At 38.8% G+C, this 21,037-nt stretch overlaps 1 protein-coding gene across 3 annotated transcripts; it reads left to right on the top strand.

Annotated features, from left to right (window-relative positions):
* The first annotated feature begins 419 nt into the window (after window positions 1-419).
* ANAPC4 (anaphase promoting complex subunit 4) lies at window positions 420-20,002 on the top strand. 3 transcript variants are annotated; one of them, XM_040556842.1, is made up of 28 exons: window positions 420-637; window positions 2,032-2,137; window positions 2,721-2,853; window positions 4,286-4,360; window positions 4,500-4,526; window positions 4,626-4,670; window positions 5,868-5,952; window positions 6,358-6,468; window positions 7,046-7,129; window positions 7,385-7,471; window positions 8,203-8,267; window positions 8,363-8,405; window positions 8,514-8,590; window positions 9,042-9,142; window positions 9,219-9,270; window positions 9,486-9,541; window positions 10,726-10,772; window positions 11,714-11,770; window positions 11,936-11,992; window positions 12,354-12,447; window positions 13,602-13,699; window positions 14,165-14,226; window positions 14,310-14,348; window positions 14,443-14,544; window positions 15,821-15,898; window positions 16,745-16,915; window positions 18,119-18,242; window positions 18,633-20,002. In XM_040556842.1, exons 1-28 carry the CDS (start codon window positions 530-532, stop codon window positions 18,846-18,848), a joined length of 2,400 nt encoding a protein of 799 aa, XP_040412776.1. In that variant the 5' UTR covers window positions 420-529; the 3' UTR covers window positions 18,849-20,002. The 3 variants fall into 3 exon arrangements, with proteins under 3 accessions (XP_040412776.1, XP_040412777.1, XP_040412778.1); XM_040556843.1 differs by lacking the exon at window positions 420-637 and having other exon boundaries at window positions 2,032-2,142; XM_040556844.1 differs by lacking the exon at window positions 420-637 and having other exon boundaries at window positions 2,032-2,156.
* Window positions 20,003-21,037: the final 1,035 nt, after the last annotated feature.

Raw genomic sequence — 21,037 nt, 5'->3', positions numbered from 1 at the left:
GTCACAATTTTGTGTGTTTAGCTATTTGGTTTAGCAGGAGCCTGAGGTCAAAGTAGTAGTGCTGAGAGGTCAGGTGTACTCGGGTGTGAGTGGGTACTGCAGTTCGGGGTACACACTGGTGAATTTGGGGCGAGGCTGAGTGATGGAAAGCCACAAATTCTTAGGACTCCAAGCTGCGTTAGCTCCATTTTTCTCACAGTAGGGTTTTGTCTGGGTGATTTCGAGTCGCATTTCCCCCTGCCAGCGCAGAGCTGGGCTGTACAGTAAAACTGGACATAAATGTCGGTGCAGCCCCTGGCTGGGCACAGGCAGAAGAAGAAAACCAGGGAATCGCCTCACAGCGGGACGCGGCAGCACCGAGGCCATGGCCGCGCTACCCTCAGGCGGCGGAGCGGGGAAGCGCCGCCTCCGGAAGGCGGGAGCGGCGGCGGGCGGGCGGCAGGCGGCCGTGAGGGGCTGTGCGGGGCCGGGGGCTCCCCCCAGGAGGGCCGGAGGGTGCCAGGCGGCCGCCTGGAGGTTAGCCGCCGCCATGCCCGCCTTCAGGCAGGTCGGCGAGAAGCAGCTGCCCCAGGAGGTCGTCTTCATGGCCTGGTCGCCCAAACGGGACCTCATCGCCTTGGCCAACAGGGCCGGGGAGGTGAGCGCCGCCGGGACGGGGGCTGAGGGGCTGAGGGAGGCGGGGGCGGGCGGTGGCCGCCATCTCGCGGCCGCCCTGCGCCGTGTGGAAGGGAAGGGAAGGGAAAGCCTGCCCGGTGCCTGGGGCGCTGCTTGTCCCTTCACCGGTGACCGAATGCTTGTAAGCACGGCCGTGTGTCTAGGCACAGACACACTTGATAAGGCTTCGCAGTACTCGTTGCGCTTTCCGGTTTTAATTTGCAGAAAAAAATCATAGGGTTGGGGTGGGAGGGGTCTGAAGGATCACCCAGTCCCACTCTCCTGCCGTGGGCAGGGACACCTCCCACCAGCCCAGGCTGCCCAAAGCCCCATCCAGCCTGGCCTTGAGCACCTCCAGGGATGGGGCATCCACAGCTGCTCTGCCCCATCCACAGCCTCACCACCATCATAGTAAATAATTTCTTGCTCATATCTAATCTAAATCTACCCACTCTCAATTTAAAGCCATTAACCCTTGTCCTATCACTACAGTCGCTGATAAAGAGACCACTGTACGGTCTCCCCAGTGCTGCCTTTTCTCCAGGCTGAACATCCCCAGCTCCCTCAGTCTGTCCTCACAGGAGAGGTGCTCCAGCCTCTTGATCATCCTTGTGGCCTTCCTCTGGACTCAGTCTAATACTTCCATGTTCTCCTTGTGCTGGGGGCCCCAGAGCTGGATGCAGCACTCCATGTGGGGTCTCTCGAGAGCAGAGCAGAGAAGAGAGGGAGAATCCCCTCCCTTGCCCTGCTGGCCACGCTGCTTTTGATGCTGCCCAGGATGCAGCTGGCTTTCTGGGCTGCAAGTGCGCATTGCCAGCTCATGTGGAGCTTTTCATCCACCAGTATCCCAGGCCCCTCTCTCCACAGGGCTGCTCTCAATCCACTCCTCACCCACCCTATTCATGTTTGGGATTGCCCTGATCCAGGTGTGGGACCTTGCGCTTGGCCTTGTTGAGTGTGCTGACGTTACTCTCAGTGCCTCTACCTGTGAGATTATAAAGCATGTAAAATTTCCTATTTAAATTAAATAAGTTTTCAAGCTTTTCTTCTTCCTGAAACTGCTGTGTGGTCATGCATGCAGACTGATCATGCTTTTGGACTGTCTTTGGTGGAGAAGCATGGGTAACCCTGAAGGTTACAGGCTGCTAAGTTCTACAAGGCGCCATCTATTCCTCTGTATTGCTGTACAGTAAACAGTATGCTGGTCTCTAAGTCACATAGGAGCGAAGCATCTACTGCAGGAGAAGGTGTTATTGAGGATGTAGAAGTTATTAAAAGTGGTAAAATATTGTGTCTTGAATTGATTTACAAATGGCATTAATGGTTTTATTTAAATTAGCGTTTTATCTTTCTGTCTTAAATGTGTTTGCTTTTTAGGTTTTGCTTCATCGGCTTGCAAACTTTCAACGAGTTTGGAGTTTGCCGCCAAATGAAAATACAGGAAAAGAAGTGACTGCTCTTGCTTGGAGGCCTGATGGCAAAAGTAATGTAAAGTATATGAGGTGACATGCTGCAATAAAAATCACGTTGGAATTCACTGAAGGTTATGGTGTTGATACATTTTATCTGCAAAAGAAACTTTAAAGTAAACTATCAGAAGAAAAGGGTAGCTTAATTTTCTGTAGGTTTATTCAAAGTGATAGCAAAAGTTGCACTGTTGAAAGCAATCACAAGAAAGACTACCAAGATGAATTTATGTCCAAAATACTGCTTTTCAAGGTGTAGCAAAGCATCCATTTCCTAACAAAGCAGTTTTATGTGAACTACTAGATTTATTGGGAAAATAGAGAAAAGCTGTCTGATCAGGACTGTGTTAGAAGCATGCTCAGTTCAACATGTAAATAAATAATTGTGGGATCAGGCTTTTGACTTAAATATATCACTTAAAAATATGAGAGTTCAAACCCTCATTCTAATCAGTAGGTATCAAGTGAGAATTTGGAAGCACTGTAAATGGACAAAGAGAAAATTCTGTTTGGAGGTGGACTTTGAAGATGTGTTGTTTCAGTGTGAAGTACAAAGTTTTGCATGTTGGTTATTTATACATTTTACTTGTCCTTTTCTAGTTTTGGCTTTTGGCCTTACTGATACCAAGCGGATTATTCTGTGTGATGTAGAAAAACCTGAAAGCTTGCACTCCTTCTCAGTGGACTCATCTATTACCTACATGCACTGGATGGAAGTAACTGAGGAAAGCAGGTGGGCCTGAGAAACTACAAGTAAATTACGGGCTATGTAGCACTACCTTACTAATAATTTATACTTCATATGTTACAACCAGTCACATCATAAAATATGTTGTAGCAAATGTCATCCTGTTGTTTTATTCTAACCAAAGGGAAAATTTTAACAGATACTTTTCATATGCTTATTTTCAGTGCTAAAACCTTAGTCTTGTGATTCTTTAGGTTATAAGCAAATATTTCAGCATGAAAGTGTTAACTTGTACAGCATGTCTCCCGATCCAGTTTACTTCGATACCAATTAATTTATTAAAATAATTATAATAATGCTATTAGGTTATTTTGTTTCCTTAGAAAAGGTATTATATTTAAACCTTTCTTCACTTGTGCTTTCAAGACCTTTAGTTCGGTATTTACATCTTTTAGCAGTGCGTCTTTGGTATGACATCCAAACCTGCTGGCGGTTCTGCCATGGGTGTGCTTGCTCAGGAAGTCAGATTGCTTGCTCGTAGTGACTGTGAACTCTGTGGCATTAAATAATTATCAGTGGCACTTGTGAGCTGGGGGATATCATGGTCCCCATTTCTGTGGTCTTAATTGTGGCACTTAGTTGTAGTCTAAGATAATAATTAATAAAACATTTATTTGAAAAAGAGATGTGGGGTAAGTCTGACTGGCAGGGATTTCCCACCCTGCCTCCTGAGAATGAAAACCTTAAGATAGCAAGAAAACAGCTATACCACAAGTTGTTCTAGCATTCTTCTGATTGTAGAATTATAGAATCATGGAATGGGTTGGAAGGGACCTGAAGGATCACCCAGTTCCAACCCCGCTGCCGTGGGCTCGGATGCCACCCATTAGATCAGGTTGCCCAGGGCCCCATCCGGCCTGGCCTTGAACACCTCCAGGGATGGGGCATCCACAGCTTCTCTCATCCACAGGCATCCTGTGCCTGTGCCTTACCACTGAGTGAAGGATAGATGGGGATAGACTTGTAGGGAACCTAATCATTCAGACATGTCTAAGGTGTGGTATAAGGACTGTATTTTAGTCTTCATACTGCAGTACGTGTCTTTAGAGTGAAGCTATGTTGAGCTGCAAGTAGGTTAGCTCCGGGACTGTACGGGTTTTAACAGGAAGCCCCACTCAGTAACTGCATTACAGATAATGGGGGATTCAGTGTTAAGGTACTGAGCCAGCAATTACAAACTTTCTCCAAATATTCTCCTTTGATGGAATTAAAAATAAATAAATCAGGCTTCTTTTATTAATCTGGTTATTAGATAAATTTAGTTATTAAAGACCCCATAAGGGATTACTCTCTGATATTTTATCTTTTTAATATAAGTGACATGTTGAGTACGTGCTGTAACTTCAACGTTAGAAATTCTCTTTCCCCTCCCATTTTTACAGTTTGGTTAGTAAAGATAATCTTACTTGTTTTTCAGTGTTCTCACTTCCTTTTATAATGCTGAGGACGAGTCAAATCTCCTTTTGCCTAAATTACCAGCACTACCAAAAAAGTGAGTGTTATACTAGCAATCCAGGAACATAACATTTGTGTTTGTTGTCATTGTTTTGTTTATTTATCTATACTGCTCTACAGATGCTTTGGGTTAGATGTCAGCTGATTGTAATTGAAAATACTGTTTTCTTTTTCAGTTATAGTACAACGGCAAAAATTTTCAGGTAAACTGTCATATCTTTTCTAGTTTTTGTGTTTTGTTTGTTTGTTTTTTTGCTATTGAGACAAGCTACATAAAAACCAATCATATTTTATATTTTCAGTGAAGAAAAGTCAGATGAGATTATGAAGCTTCTGGGTGATGTAAGGTAAATTCTGTTTGTGGGTTGTTCTTCCTTTCTTATTTATTTGTTCATTTATTTATTTGCTTTAAAATAATGGAGGGGCTTACTTTTACGTTATTCATAATCTGTTTTTAAGGGTCCTGGAGAAAGGGTATGGAATGTTTCCTTTTTTTTTTGTACAAAGGTGAAGTTCAAGGAATATACTTTAAAAAAGTCTCCATCAGTTTACATTTTTCCTCCTCAATTTAGAGGGTTTGTCAGACACATTATGAACAACTGCTGTTGGTGCCATATCTTCTTTTCCTTGGAAGATTTCTTGGGGCACAATTGAAGCCTATCCTGTATGTTTTACTTAAGCTGATCTTGGAAACCCCATGAATGTTTGTTATATTTCAGACAGAGAATTTGTTTTTGCAGGTTTGTGTGAGTGTGATAAAGATGAACTTAACATTATCACTGGAATTAGCAGTACTACAGTAAGTTTAAACATCTTCCATTAGGAAACATGAGGAACAGCTGGAGGATGTGTAAAATTGCCTTAGAAGTCTTGATATCTCGTCTTTTGGTAGGATTTCCTTGCTAGGGGAAAAAATGTGGCAGCTGGTGTTTGGTATAGGATTTTTTACGTTGTAGAGCATTGCTGCTCACTGTAATGTAATCAAACTATGTGCAGTTGAAGATGCATTGGTGTGCGGCAGCAATAGATGACCTCCCTGTCCAAAGTTTAATGTTTTAAATGTAAAAAAAAAACGGAGAGGTCAAAGAGAAGCATTTTTCCAAGTCATTGCAGCAAATTGATGTTAGTAATTGAGCAGAATACAGATCTGTTTGTCCCAGATCCTGTTCTTTGAATTGGGTTTCTGTCTCTGATGCTGTTGTTACCTGCGGCTGTTCTTTGCAGCTGGATCTATGTTATGTATTTGTTGCTGCTGAGGTTTTCCTGAGGAGAACCAATGAGCAACTGCAACAAACTTACTATGTGCGTGGTTAGGATAAATGCAGGGGAATGAAGGTGTGGTCTTATCAGAGTGCTTTGCAGCCTGTGTTGGTAGGCAGGCTGTTGTTGTAAGCTGCTACTTTTTTCTTCTAGAAGGTTCAAATTTAGGGAAGATTATATTTGTTTGCATTAGAAACTTACAGATGTGACTTCTGATAGTCTAGGAAAAAAGCTGTTAATTTCTTTTGGTATGCTCATCAATGCATACTCTTCTGTTTTGATAGGCTTAATGCTCTTGTCCTTGGAGGCAGCTCAGGGTTTATTGAAATTTATGCTTACGGAATGTTCAAGATTGCTACAGTAACTGGGGTATGTTTGTTTCCTTTCCATGCTTTTTTTTTCTTCAGAATATACCAAACTATAGCTGCATTGAATGAAATAATGCGTATGTGTGCTTAAACGTAAGTGAAACTGGATTGTTGAAATTTCAAAGAAAGGAGTACTTGTTTCTCTGGGTTGGGTTGTATAGTTATTGCTGGAAAGACATTCCAGCTCTAACTGATTATTTTAATGTATTTTCATTTTCAAATGAAACTAAGCTCAATGCTAATCCACATTAAAAAGGGTGCTTTTGTTCTTGAACTGTAGCTGAAAATTCCATTTTGTTTTTAGATGTCATTGAATGCAGCCTTCTCTGTATGTGAATGTGATAAGCAGTAAATGCATCATAAGAAGTTACAATATTTCAATAACATTTAAACTGCAATCCTTCAGGTGGCAGGTTCTTGTCGTGGACTATGTTTGTCTAGTGATTTGAAATCACTGTCAGTTATTACAGAAATACAAGACTCTTCGGACAGTGAGGCAGAGATAACATATTTTCAGGCAAGTAAAGTAATTTTAAAATGTTCTTTAAAGGTAAAACTGCTTGCTTTAGGTACTTTCAGCTAACATTATTGCTTTCCCATTATTTGCAGAAAAACACCACAACTATTATTTTCAGTCTCTTTGAAATTCACCCCGTCTAGCTTTTAGATCTATCACATTGACAAGCAGTCTCACAGATGAGACTGATGGTGATGCTCTGAGGCATTCTTCTAAAATATTACTTTAAATATAATATTAATTTATTCAGGTAGTTACTCAAAATTTCTTCAGTCTTCACACAAAGGCTTAGAAGCAATGGTGTTGATTATCCAGTCTATCCAGAACAGTCATCCTTCAAATAATTACTGTTAGAACTCCAGAATTAGGACTTTTTTTCAAGATTTTTTTTGGATGTATTAAAATATTCCTTACCTCTTTGAATTAACTTTATTTCCCTGTTAAAATCAACTTTAAGAAAATGAGAAATGGCAGCTTTTTCTTTCTGGGTCCTCCCCATCTGTCTTTTCATTTTTGTTATCTAAAGCTGTTTAAAAGACAAATCATCTGTTAATGTTGCTCGGTTTGTTTGTTGTAGCTGGACACCAGTCTATTATCAAGTTATTTACCTGAGGTAACTCGAATGGCCCGGAAGTTTACTCACATTTCAACTCTGTTACAGGTACAGTTTTGTTATGACATCTTTTTAATATCGCAGTTCTTAGAGGCTTCAATATTCTTAAATCAAGTAATTTTTTTCCTAGTAGGAAAAGTAAGTTGGTTTTAAGTAAGCGTAAAGCTCTGACTTGAAAAGTTGACAATAAATTTCAATTGTTATCTGCAGTATATTTTTCCTTTGTGTTATAACAGCCAGTTCTCTAATGTGTACTGAAGGAGAAAAAAGGGAGTAATGCTAATGTTTGTTTCTGTATTACAGTATATAAAGTTGTCATTGACATGCATGTGTGAAGCATGGGAAGAAATACTGATGCAGATGGACTCACGGTTAACAAAGTTTGTACAGGTATCATAGTATTAACTGTTCTTTTGGAAAGAAAGTTTTTTGCCGTTTCTGCTGTTCATGCTAACAAAGTATCTTGATGTTGTTTGTGTAATGCCTCCAGATAACAATTTCTAAGTTCAGAGACAACCTCGTTGCTATTGTGTATCAGTCACTCTAGCATTGAAGATACCTGAGTACAGTCAAGTGCCATTGTATTGTGATACTCCTTTACTTCATTTATTCTACATTTTTTCTTTTTTTTAGGTTACAGTTTTCAGCTTGCACAACTATTGAACAGTTGCTTTCTATTTAAGGTTGTGTTCTTTGTACTTCAGTCACTGACAAACTGACCGCTGTAAATGTGGAGTGGCAGCCCACCCGCATTTGCAGCCTGGTTCAACAGAGCACATGTAACAGCCAGGATTGGGATGCTCGTGAATTTGCTTATATTTTGTGTGCATGGCTGGAAGTTAATTGAATCAAGTAATTGATTTATTTATTTTTAATGTAGATTCTTGATGATGGCAAACTGAAATTTTTAGATTTTTTACTGAGTAATACAGCTGAAAATAACTTAAAATACTGGACTTGAATCATTGAATTGAAATGAATTTCCAGTGATCAGTAGTCTGATTTCAGCATTCAAGGGTATGGATGGGTTTTATGATGTACTTTAATTGAGGTATTTGTGAGATTATTTGGGGCTGGATTTAAACTCTTTACCAATCTATTTCAATCATTTTGACTGACAGGAAAAGAATACAACCACTTCTGTTCAGGATGAGTTTATGCAGCTGTTGTTATGGGGCAAAGCAAGGTAGTTACTGTTGTTTTATCTGAGTATGCATTTGCATTTGATATTGAAATACAAAATGAAAGGATATTTGATTTTCTCTCCCTCACCCCCTTTAGTTTGGAACTTCAGGCATTGTTAATGAACCAACTCACAGTAAAGGTACGTTAATATTATTTAACGTTAAAATGATCTATTTCAGGATCTTTCAATCACTGTTCGGTTGTATTAATAGAATATTACTGTATGTTTGTATTTCTTTCTTAACAGGGTTTAAAAAAACTTGGTCAGTCCATAGAGTCCTCCTATTCTAGTATACAAAAGTTGGTCATAAGTCATTTGCAGAGGTAAGTCATGAAACGTTCAATACATTTTAGATAAAATGGCATGTTATATACTTTGCTAAAAGGCAGTATGCAGTATCAGTGGTTCTTTGTATATATAGGTGTGCTAGTGTGGAGACCATGGTAATGCAAAATGTACTCTTTTCCTCTTGGGTGATGGAGAGCTATAGAAATATTTCAAGCAGTCTCCATGGCCTATCATCCGTGTATCACTGCTTGGTGTTTTTATAGGATATATGCAAAATATTCACATCAACTTTGAGTGATGGTTAAAATCATTAGGACAATGTTTGCTTTTCTGTGAAGTGATAGTTTGTTAACTGTTATATGCCAGATGACCTTTTAAAGCTCTCTGCTTTGCCCATTAAAATATAAAAATGTGGTGTGTAATGAAACAAAGAGTTTCCAAGTGGTAGCTAAAAGATTATAATATTTCTTTGCTCTGCTTTGCTAGTGGCTCAGAGGCACTGTTATACCACTTGAGTGAATTGAAGGGGATGGCTTTGTGGAAACAAAAATATGAGTCTCTGGGATTAGATGCATCTGGAATTGAAGGTACAGTAGTCTGTATGGTACTTACCCACTCTCATTTTACTTTTGAAAGCTTAATAATGGCTTGCTTTCTTTGCAGAGGCTATTACTGCTGTCGGTTCTTTCATTCTGAAAGCAAATGAGCTGCTTCAGTAAGTATAAAGTCTGGAGAATTTTAAAATCTGGTCTCACTGCATCTCATAGACTTACATGCCAAGAAAAGTCTTACTGGGAGGGTTGCTTTCAGCATTTTTTAAGAAATTGATATGCTTACAGACCTTTCTGTAGTAAAGATGAAACTTAAACCCAGAACAGCTTATGACATTTAGGTCTGGTAATTTTTTGTCATTGTTTGTTTCTTGTGCAGGGTTATTGACAGTAGTATGAAAAACTTCAAAGCGTTTTTTCGATGGCTGTATGTTGGTAAGCTTGATGACATAGTAAACATTCAGTATCTGTTTTGTATGGTAAGCACCGAAATGTTAATAAGTAATTAAGCCAATTTTAGTTATAACTATCTATTTATTATTATAATAGAAATTTTCTGGACATCTATAAGTTTACAGTTGATGAGGCAAGAATAATTATAAATGTATTACCTGTTTTATATTGAGAGATCTCCATTCAATTTACATGTGTTTAGAGTGGGTATTCTATATTTGTAACCTGTAGTATTACCCCAGACTGTTGTGTGCTTCATTGAGCAGTTTGCTGGTCTTGACTTGGAGAAATGAAAGGATTGTTTTTAGTTTACACCAAATTTGAAGTGTAGTGTAACTTTTTAACTCTGTCACTCACGGTTGTCTCATACGGACACCTAGTTTACATTGGTGTGTAACTTTCCTGTTAGCAGTCTCTGCATGTTCTGATGCAGTTTGTAGCCACATCCAGTTGTGGCTGGGTAGCTGCAGGTGAAACGCTAGAAGAAAGTGCAGAACCCTTTGTTTTAGACGGCTTGCTTTTATAAAGTGGTTATAAGTAGGTTTATATTTTTTTTTATTAATCGTTTCAGAACTATTTTATAAAAACCTAAGCAGTCTAATCCAGCACTGTAAAAGCACCAGAAATGCAGTGTTTGTGAACTTACAAACAGGAAAATAATTATTTGAATTTTAAAAATTGCAGAAAGTAGAACTATTAGAGTTCTGTCATAACATTAATACTTCAATTATTTAAATATTCACTGTGATTGTTTTGGAACTAAACAGAGAACTTTATCTAATTCTTACTGATTTAAAATTAATTATTTGTAATTCTCTTAACACATGAATACTGTCATGGCCCAAAAAGTGTATTTTATATATACACATTTTACTGCTCTTACTATGGACATGAATAAATTCTTATGAACTCTTATAATAATTTTATCTCAGTCTTGTGGAGGATATAATGCAGTTGGAAAGGATAAAAGATAAAAATTATCCAAGATTTGTATTGCAAGTTTAATTTCAGACCCAATTCGTAATAGTTCACTCCAGACTCTTTAGCTTCTGACAAATTAATCTTTCTTATATTATCAGACGTGTCTTATTATATAACAATGGAAAATTAAGAATATTAGGAAAAATATTAATATTAATGCATTAAGAATATCTTTTTCCCCTCAGCCATGTTGAGAATGTCAGAAGATCATGTGCTTCCAGAGTTGAACAAGGTAGTAATAACATTTTCTAATAAATGGAGGTGTATTTTGTATTCTGCTTGACTTAGAGGGTAGGATTAAAGGTATATTTTTGTTTCAAAACCAAAATGGTGTTTGTACAATTTCTTTGAGAAAGCTGATGCCTGCACATTCACACTAATATACTGATGTGCTGTCTTGCATATACTACTTTTCCTGTTTTCTTTAATAGTATCCTTTTCAGTACACTGTATATGACACAAGACCTCTGTGAAATACCTGTATAGCGGCTCTTTAGATGCCCTAAATTACAAAGTTAACAGGAATGAGATTTTAACATCTTTATCAATGCCCTGAAAGAGGAGATAGACTAGACTACACCTGCATCACATTTGCAGACACTGACACACTGGGTTGGTACACTTGAGGACAGAGGGAGACATCCAGGGGGAAATATGCTGCAGGAATGGACCAGTAGGGACCTCCTGAGGTTCAACAAGAATGAATGCAAAATTCTTCCTGGGGAAAAATTTGCAATGGCACAGCTTTAGCTACCTGGGAAGCAGCTCTGTTGAGATGGACCTGGAGATGTTGGTGGGTGCAAGCTGGTCATGAGCCAGCAGTGGGCCCTCGCAGCAAAGACAGTGTAGAGTAACAAGGGCTGTACTAACAGGAGCGTGGCCAGGAGCTGAAGGGAGGTGATTATGCTCACTATTTAGGACTAGTCAGATCACATTTAGAATGCTTTCTCCAATTTGGGGCCCTCCCATACAAGACAGACATGAATAAACTCGAGTGAGTTCAGCAGAGGGCCCACAAGCTGGTGAGAGACTGGCGTACTTACCCTGTCCTCACAGCTGAGGGAGCTGGTCTTGTTCAGCCTACACAACAGGTATTCTGTGGTCACTGAGATGTATTTCTCAACCTTTGCTCTCCTCTTGACACCCCCCCCACTTTTTTTGGTTTTGTTTTAGATGACTCAGAAAGATATCACGTTTGTTGCTGATTTTCTTACTGAACACTTCAATGAGGTAAGTTATATTGGTTTGCTGAGTACAGCAGTTGAACTTAATAACTGTATTTTTGCTGCCAGTAACTGAATCTGAAAAAATTTAAATACTTCAATCATCTTTTTGTACTCTAATTCTTATTATCTTTGTATTTAAATTTTGTTTTTGTTTGCTTTTTTTTTTCAGGCACCAGAACTTTACAATCGTAAAGGAAAATACTTTAACGTGGAGAGAGTTGGCCAGGTAAAGAACCAGGGAATAAATGGAAAAAGAGAATAAAATAGGTAATCCTTAGATGGAGAAAATTCTAAAGGCTGTGCCCACTCTTCTTCTCTGTCCCTGTCCCTAAACATCATTTAAAAATCAGTTCCATATGGAAATGGTCCACATGGAAATCAGTTCCATATGGAAATGTCCATATGATCTTAGATGATAGTTCATTTTCTGATTCATTCCTCGAAGGGGTAGAATATTTAATTTTAAAAGCAGAGGTGTTGTATTTAGAAGGAATGTTTCACAGACTCGTGAGAGGCTGTGTTAGAAGTGAATTCTAATGACATTTATTCTTAATTTGCAGTCTTACAAATGTCCTTTTCTTTTCTAGTACTTGAAAGATGAAGATGATGACCTTGTATCACCACCTAATACAGAGGGAAATCAGTGGTTTAATTTTCTTAAAAACAGCACTCATCTTAAAGGTAATGTATGGTTTACAACACATTGAATGAAAAGTATATGAAAAATTTAACAAGTGTAGAAGAGTAATCAGTTTTTTCATGCCTATGAGTTATTTCTGTAGTGTTAGTTATGACATCTGAGCAGAATAAAATAAACGGGCCTTGCTATTTCACAGAGTTTTTATGCAGCTGCTTACTTAGTTGTCTACAATTTTCTGGTTATGTGGAGTTTTCTACATTTTATGTACCAGTCTCAGAAGTGTTGGTTTGGAAGGAATTGCAGGAAGGTGTCTGTTTTAAGAGATGTTAATTCCAGTGCAAAGAAGTAATAAGTACCATTTGGTCACATCCTGGGGAAGTGTTCTTGCTTATTCTCTTTCACTGAATTTTATAAACTTCTGCAATGTTCCTAGAATATTTTGTTAATTAGTGGTGAAAAGGAAGTAAGAGACTATAACAAACTGATGCTGAGAATGATTCTTGTTTAACCATAGAACTTGTAAACTGTAAAAACTTTTACAGCATAAACTGTCTTGTAACATAATTTGCTACAGCTGCCTTTTTCTGTCATTACCAACTAATTCGATAAAAAGAGGGGACGTGATAGCATTTTTTGTTTGACAAAGCAGGATCTAGAAAATGCTGTCTAAGCTATCTAAAACGCTATCTAACTGGAGTTAGAATTTATAACCAGGGAATAATTTAGGAGATCACTTAATCCAGCCTTCTGTTCAAAGGAGAGCTGACTTCAAAGTTGGACAGCTCAAGACTTTGTACAGTTGAGATAGAATATCTGCAAGGATAGAGACGGCATAGCCTCTCTAGGTGCCGCCCAGCTCCAGTCCTTGTGAAAACTTCTCTGTATCTGACTAGAATTTCCCTTGCTGGAGCTTGACTGCTACATCTCCTCTGGCTGTGTGCAACATTTTGAATGATGATGCTCTGCCTTCTGTAACTCCTCTTAGGTACCTGAAGAGAGCAATAGGTTCCTTCTCACTTGCCCTCTTGTTTCTAGGCTGAACAAACCCAGCCCCTTCAATTTGTGCTCTAGCTCTGTGAACATCTTATTGGCCCTTCACTGGACTCACTCCAATTTGTCACTTTAGTGACAGCATAATATATTTTTATAGAAAAAGAAGCATTTTTTTAAATGAACCTTGATTCTCTGTTTGCAGAAAGTCCGCTTTTGTTTCCGTACTATCCTGAGAAATCACTGCATTTTGTCAAAAAGCAAATGGAAGGAGTCATTGATCAGTGTTTACAAAAGCCAGCTGTAAGTTCGATTTACATAAATGGTAACTTTCTTTTAGGGGTAGCAGCCAACTGAAGCTAGTAACCAGGCTTAGCAAGGCCTGAAGTTTTAATCTTTGCCTTTAAGTGCTTGTAACCTAGGTGGCAGCACGCATTCCAGGTTCACTGCTGGGTGTCTTAAGCCTTTGGTTAAGAAGAGCATAATGGGGGAATTTTTGTTCTGTGTTTTCTGTGCATTCTGTTTGCCATGTGCATTAATGCGAGCTGTTTTAACATTAATTACTCAATGTATGCACTGTAGATTAGATAGCTGATTAGTTGGCAATACATTAATCTGTATTCCAATATAAATGTTGGTGGATTTTTCTTTCAAATATACTAGGGTTTTATTCTTATTTACGTATTTATTTATTTAATGGTATTAAGGAGGAATATGATTGTGAATAATTGCCCGTATTTTTTGGTCTGTTTTCATTATATTTGTTAGGATGTGATTGGAAAGTCAGTGCGTCAAGCATTCTGCATGTCTCTTTACAAAACTTCTCAAAGGTATTTTTCTACATTATTTGTAAAGTTCAGTTGCACAAAATTATAATAGTATTTTATATGCTGGTTTTGTTTTTCCTTTTCAGTGAAGATTCCACACCTCAGTTATTTAAACTACCATTTTTGTAAGTATGCTGCTATTCCTTGTTATATATCATTTAACAGTTATTAAAATGTGATCTGACTTTTCGTCTCCCATTTTCTCCCCCACTGTTATAGGTGGAATGACAAAGCATCCAATATACATTATGTGCTCTTCACCATATTAGAAAGTTCTATTTCTAAAATATACATTTTGAGGAGACATACAGATACTTCCAGGTAAGGAAAAAAAAGGGGGGGAAGAAAAATGTTTTGTGAGATTTAGCATGTGTTTAGAGACAATTGCAACTTGCCCCAACCCTGAAAGTTGCCCCATTCCTGGAAGTGAAGGAGTCAGGCTGGATGGGGCTTTGAGCAACCTGGTGTAGTGGGAGGTGTCCCTACCCATGGCAGGGGGGTTGGAACTGGGTGACCTTTGAGGTCCCTTCCAACCCAGGCCATTCCATGATTCTATGAACTTGAATCTTTCTGTAAAAAGACGGATTGAGCAGCATGAACATAAATCCATAAACGTGGAAGACATTAGGAGGTGCAGTAGGAAACTACAGTAAGAGTTTGTATTTTAGTAGGCTCAGAAAATCTGATCAAAACACCCAAGATGTTTGTAGGCTCAGGAAAAAAATCAGAGTACTTGTTTTGCTCCTTGGAGCATTACTTGCTTGTTAACTAAGAAAACTTAGAGAGAATGAGGTTTTCAGCATTGGTTTGTCTTACAGTAAATATTCTTTAATTAACTCTCTATAGCCTGTGATTTAATACACTAGGGAAAAATAGGGGTGTTGGACTCATAGGTTCAACTAATAGAATACATCTCTTTGGGATGTAGTTTTGGGCACCTTCAGGAGCTTCTGTACCCAAGATGTAGTTTGTCACTGCCTAGTGGTGCTGATGTAGTTGTTTAAGGTGCGTTCTGTCAGTGGAATCACTGAAATGACCAGGGTTTAGAAAACAACAAAAACTTTCTCTCCATAAAATACTGACTTTTATAATTGTGTCATTTAATTTGAGGAGATAATGACAGGGTGAGAATTTCTAAAAACATTTTTACAGCTGAAGAAAACACATGATGAAGCTATCCTCAGTGTTTCCAGTTGACAGCCTCTGATGACAAAATTATAGCCTTGTGGTGTAGTTTCCATCCTATTTTCTCCCTCATTGGTATCTTGGACAGTCTGAACTCATGTTCTTTAGATTTGAGAAACAAGTAACTTAATGGACCTGGGACTGAAACAGTTGAGCCAAGACTTCAGCAACAAGCTGTATCCCACAGGCCAGATGCAGTTTCCCATTTGACTCCGTTAGTCACATTTTGCTGAGGGGCAGAAGAAATCAAAAGATTCGCATCCACCAGTTATATCATTTTGGGATGTAGACATGTGTTGTGCTAAGCTTAGACAGGCTTACACCCTCTCTTACCACAGCTGCCGTTAGAGATTTTGTATTTTCTACTAGTGGAAAAGAAGTATCACCAAGATAATGATCTCTGTCCTTTTAGATCTGTCAGTAACGGAATTCTTGCAGTAGAGTTTGGAAACCTCCTGAACAACAGTATAAATGAGAGCTCAGACTCCAGGTCAGTATATCTAGTTGATTTTTCTTCCAGAGTTGCACATTGCTGAATTGAAGACCATGTTTTCCAGTGTTTATTTTACATGAAGTTAACTTCTCACACATAATAATTTGGCTTTTGTCCTGCAGATTAGTACTTGGGATGCTGGACTAGCTTGTAGTTCCTGAGTGAGTCAGACCATAAGACAGGTGCCATGTCCACGTGTCTCTTAGTACCTCCAGAGATGGGGACTCCACCACTTCCCTGGGCAGCCTGTCCCAATGCTTAACCACCTTCTCTGTGAAGAAATTCTTCCTAATGTCCAATTTAACCTCCCCTGGTGCATCTTGAGATCATTGAGTTATTTTGTACTTAATCTTGAAGTCAAGACACTTTTTTTTTTTTAGTTGAAAGCTAGAGCTTTAGCACGTGTGCTGGAAACAAAGCTTGTTGGAAACAGCTCTCGCTTATATCTGCAATCTTCTTAAAGTAAGATAGAATGGGAGGCATCTCAGAAGATGTGTCAGGCTATGTTAATGCTTTTAATGTAGAAAGGCCAAATATGGTGGCTCTCAGTACCTTCAGCTGTGTTTTCAAGTTTTCCTTGGTGTTTGTGTTAACCGTTTCTTACATTTCAACTGAAATGGGAAGAAATAAGGTTGCTAGTAATGTCCTTTAGTGGCATTTGTTCTGTATCTTACAGGAGTTTTTAACAGTCTTTCAGTGTCAGCTGCATGTCTGACCTTTTTATTGTTTACAGTAAAGCTCCCTGTTAACTACTGAATACTTAACGTGAGTGCTGTGCAAGTTCTGCATTCACTTTTATTCCTTGATGCTTTCTAAAATATAGGCACTATTTTATTTCTATAGATGCTACAGTTGTTTAGATGCACATTTCTATGATGATGAAACTGTAACTGTAGTTCTGAAGGAGAGTGTGGAACAAGAGGGGAAGGAGAGAATCTTGGCTCAGCTGCCTTTATCTTCAGTATACACAGATGAGGATCAAGAAGGGGAGTTCATCTGGGATTCCACTAAAAGGTACTGAAGAACTTTGAAGCCTAAAAATGCAGAACTGAAAAGCAGATACAGCAAATATTCTGATTGTGTATTCTGTGTGTGTAAGTAGTTTATAGGCAAAAACTCTTTGTGTGCTAGAGAAAGCATGGTGAAGGACTGAAGTTTCATGAACAGTTTGTTTCATGGGCTTTGTTTTGTTTTAGTTTTGTTTGGTTTTTGGACAGAATACTACTTGTGTACTTGGTTCTACTTTGACGAAATGGGAGGAACGATTCAAGGCATCTCATAGAAGCAGAAATCTTACTTGTTTTCTGAAGTGGATGATAACTTTGCTGGTCAGAATATTGAGTTTAGGATGTTTTCAGTGTATTTGCTCATCTGCCTGTGCCTTGCAAGAGACACAGATTTTTTTTTTCTTTCCCCTGGTAGTCACACTTACAACTATTGTCAGCTTAGCCTTGAAAACATGAGCTGATGCCTCTCTGTTGGAGTAGGAGGGGGAAAGCATCTGGAGGAAGTGCATACAGGAACAAAAAAAAAGCCATCGTAGTTTGAATGGTGAATCCAAGCTTTAAACTGTTGTGCCTCATTTGCTTTTTCTTTTTTCTCCATGTGCCTTTCTGGTGGGTGGATTAAGATATATTAATGGCTCAAAACAAAGAGCCATACTGCTCTGTAGATTCTTTTTTTATGCCACAAAGAAATTTATATTCAAGAATGAACAGACAGTATTAAAAACCAGTACGAACTAATCGTGGCCACTGTAATAGGGAGTTCCTTCATGTAGTCCGTATGAGTGGGAGTGAACAGATATGTTTGTCTAAGGTCATGGAGGCCAAACTTCTGTGTAAGTGGAGGTATTGCCTCCAGGACTTCGTCTGGAAACTCTTCTTGCAGAGGAGGGATTTGAAGGAAGCCCAACCTCAATTTCTTGCTATAGCTGTTATCTGTGGCAAGATGGGACTCTACAACTCCCTCTTGTTCTGTTGTAATCTTTTGCCTCAGTTGAAACATGCGGTGTCTCCTCTGTTGGATCCTCTCCTGCAGAGTATCTGGAGTATCTAGAGTTATGACGGTTTTAAATGCTTATCTGCTTGCTGCATGTGGTATAATAAAACTTAGACAAAACAAAACAAAACAAAAAAAATGGGACTCACAGAGATTTATCTTTTTTTTACTACTGGGATTTTCTTATGTACTAGTTTTGTGCTTCTCTTCTTGCAGACTGGAAGAGCAGAGTGGTGAGATACCCACACGTACCATCTTCTTGGAGAACCAGTGGAGAGTGCTGGAGAATATGAAAGCTCAGTATGTTGCTGTAAATGGCATTAGAAAAGTTTCCTGTGTGGTAAGTACAGTATCTGTGAACAAGCCTGTAAAAATTAAAGGAAATGTACTACAGCTAGAGAGGGTGATAACCTGTTTCTGGTAGTTCATTGAGGTTTATCAAGATTCTGATTTTTATCGCTATTTACATATTGATTATTCTCTTAGAGTCTGTTATGAATGTGTCAGGATACAATCGTACCTGTCTCACAACACAACCAGGAAAAAACCTTTAACAGAAGTTAATAGATGAACTAGTTTTACTTTTCAGCCTGCAGAGCAATAAAACAGTTGCAAATTTCCTTGATACCTCCATTTCAGAGATAAAGGCTATTTTCAGGCCCGTTGGGCAACACTTAAATTGGTGTTAGAGCTTTCATTTATTAATTGAAACTTCTTAATGTTTCCATAGCTAAGTTCAAATCTCCGTCACGTGAGGGTGTTTGAGATGGATGTAGAGGATGATGGGGAAGTTGAGGAAGAGGAGGAAGAAGAGATAACTCAGACTGCAGCTGGGGAACCTGAAGAGCTGAATCAGTCTGCAGATAACCAAGAAAGTGTGTGTGGTGCATCTGCTGAAGAACTACCTGATGAAGCTGAAGAACGTGAAACAAGCCTGGGTCCTTGATAGAGACTTTGACACTGATAAAGGGACAAGGCTGAAATCTGCCTTCAGGCTGCTGAGATGATGTGTCTCCTACATGCTCTGCAGCATGAACATGTTGCTGGGTGTCAATTCTGTATCACTTCTCTCACTTCTCAGCTAAGATCATCCGAGTTCAAGAGTATACTTTCTTTTTATTTCTTGCTTTTTTTTTTTTTTTTTACCTGGCACATTGGCTTGGTAGGAACTAAATTTCTTTCTTTGAGAGTTTTCCATTTGAAGCTTTTTATAGGTGGAGAGAAAAAGAAATGCCAACTAAAGTTTTTATAGTTAACCTTATCAGTCCTGAATACTGTTCTGAAGATAAAATGAATATGTGTGTGAAAACAACAAAACCCCAAGTTTTAAGGACCAAAATCTTTCCCTGTCAGACTTCATGTTCTACTGATGGGTACAGAGGCTTCTTGTAAAGATAAAATTTAAGTGTGTGTATGGCCAGCAACAGGCTTGCAGATCAGTATAAAAATAGTGGGATACCAAAAGTTAGCAACTGTTACTTAAATACATACTTTTAAAAATTATTCTGATAAAAATCTGACCTCAGTAACACAGTATTTGTTCAGTTTGCAGTTCTTTGGTTTTCAGTACAACACTTCCTGTGTATGTGTGTGTGTTTATGTTTTGTCAGATGTCTCAGCCCCCTGGTTTGTATGAGATTGCTCCAGTCTTTCTCCTCCACCTGGTATTTTTGTAATGAAAAGTTACAACAGAGGTTGTTTTTGTTTGTTTTTATTATTCTGATGTGGTGCTGTGTGTCTTGCATAGGCTTCAGCATAATCATGATCCTTGCTAATTTTTGTATTGTTGTACGAGTGGTGTGGTGCTACGCAGTAAAAGCTAGCAGATGTGTTTAGAAACATGACATGTTTTCTTGTTGCCTACTAGCTGGCTAGAGTCTTAACTTCACCTCAGCTCTTTGAATGAACAAAGCGACTAAATGCATGATCTTCCTCCAGGACAGCGAGTGTATGTTTAATTTCTGAAGAGGACCGGGTCTTATTCTTGTGATCCATTCTGTATTTCAGAACTATGTGTCTTCTGAAACTTGTTTGGCATTGCAAAAATCAAATGCTAGAATCATCCTCTTGCTCTTGTTTTGAAATACACCTTTTTTTAAGTACCTTTTTTTTTTGGTGAACTTTCTGATGTTTTGGACTGTTTGTTGGGGGAGGCCTTTCTAAATAAGCTGTTTAACTTAGAAAGCGACTTCTTATTTTTCATTTTCCTTACCAGCCTCCTTGAAAGCTGCTGGTTGTTCAGTGTTCTCATCTAACAATGGTTGAAGGCACAAGGAAGATGTAGGCCAGCAGGGGCAGGAATGTCCATTCAGGTGTTTGTGAGAAATTGCTGCAACTACAGAACCAACCCAGCTCGAGCTTGCCCTTATGTTCTTCCAGGAAACTTTTGCCTCTGATCTTACTTCAAGAATTGGCACGCTGGAGTGCTTGGAAACAATTATTTTGCTATATTTTCTGCTGAGTATCTTTAGTCTGCCCACATATGAAAATGTGATCTGCCCTGCCCGTAATTGTTTCTAAATTTGGTTTAATAATAGCCGTGTCCCATTTCACAGGGTTATGCTCTTTAGAAATCTCCCTGGGGTTATTCTGTGCACCTTTCTAGTCCGGTCTTGGATGTACTTGAGTGAATGGGAATTTTGTTTCTGGGTTGAATAAGTACATATGTACTTTCTAAATTTCCCAGTGACACAGTACAAAAGCAGCAGTTTAGGTCAGTGCTACAGAATGTATTGCCAATTCCTTCTGTCAAACTTTGTCTTAATTTTGCTACGTGATTTCTGTAATAGTAAACGTGTTGGTAATGTGCGTTGGTAATGTGCTTATGCATCTTTTTTTCAAAGGGAAGTAATTGATCTTGAAGTTTTCGAGGATTTTGGTGGTGTCTGGACCTGTTGAATTCACTTTCCACATAGATCTCTTCTTCATCCTCCTTTTTTAATGCTAACTGAAGGCTCATTCAGCCTTTTTCTGCTGTAAATGATTTCTCATTCTTGGTAGTATAGTAAAAAATATATCTATTTCTCAGCAAATATGCCCCCAGTCTGCTCTTTGTAATACTAATCTTTAGGTTTCTAACAGTCAACTACTGCTGCCTTTTTTCTAACGTCTGCCTGTTTTGCATGTGTTATTTCT

The sequence above is a fragment of the Cygnus olor genome, chromosome 4 (assembly GCF_009769625.2).
Source record: "Cygnus olor isolate bCygOlo1 chromosome 4, bCygOlo1.pri.v2, whole genome shotgun sequence".
Lineage (NCBI taxonomy): Eukaryota > Metazoa > Chordata > Aves > Anseriformes > Anatidae > Cygnus > Cygnus olor.
Note: the sequence above shows the minus strand (reverse complement) of the source record. Positions and strands in the feature narration are given on the sequence as shown.

What these genes read in the sequence shown, in the direction of transcription:
- ANAPC4 (XM_040556842.1), top strand. Translation starts at nt 530, where the DNA reads ATGCCCGCCTTCAGGCAGGTCGGCGAGAAGCAGCTGCCCCAGGAGGTC. An exon ending in GGTTAACAAAGTTTGTACAG is followed by an intron (nt 7,472 to 8,202) that starts GTATCATAGTAT and finishes TTTGACTGACAG; the next exon opens with GAAAAGAATACAACCACTTC. An exon ending in AATGAGAGCTCAGACTCCAG is followed by an intron (nt 15,899 to 16,744) that starts GTCAGTATATCT and finishes TTATTTCTATAG; the next exon opens with ATGCTACAGTTGTTTAGATG.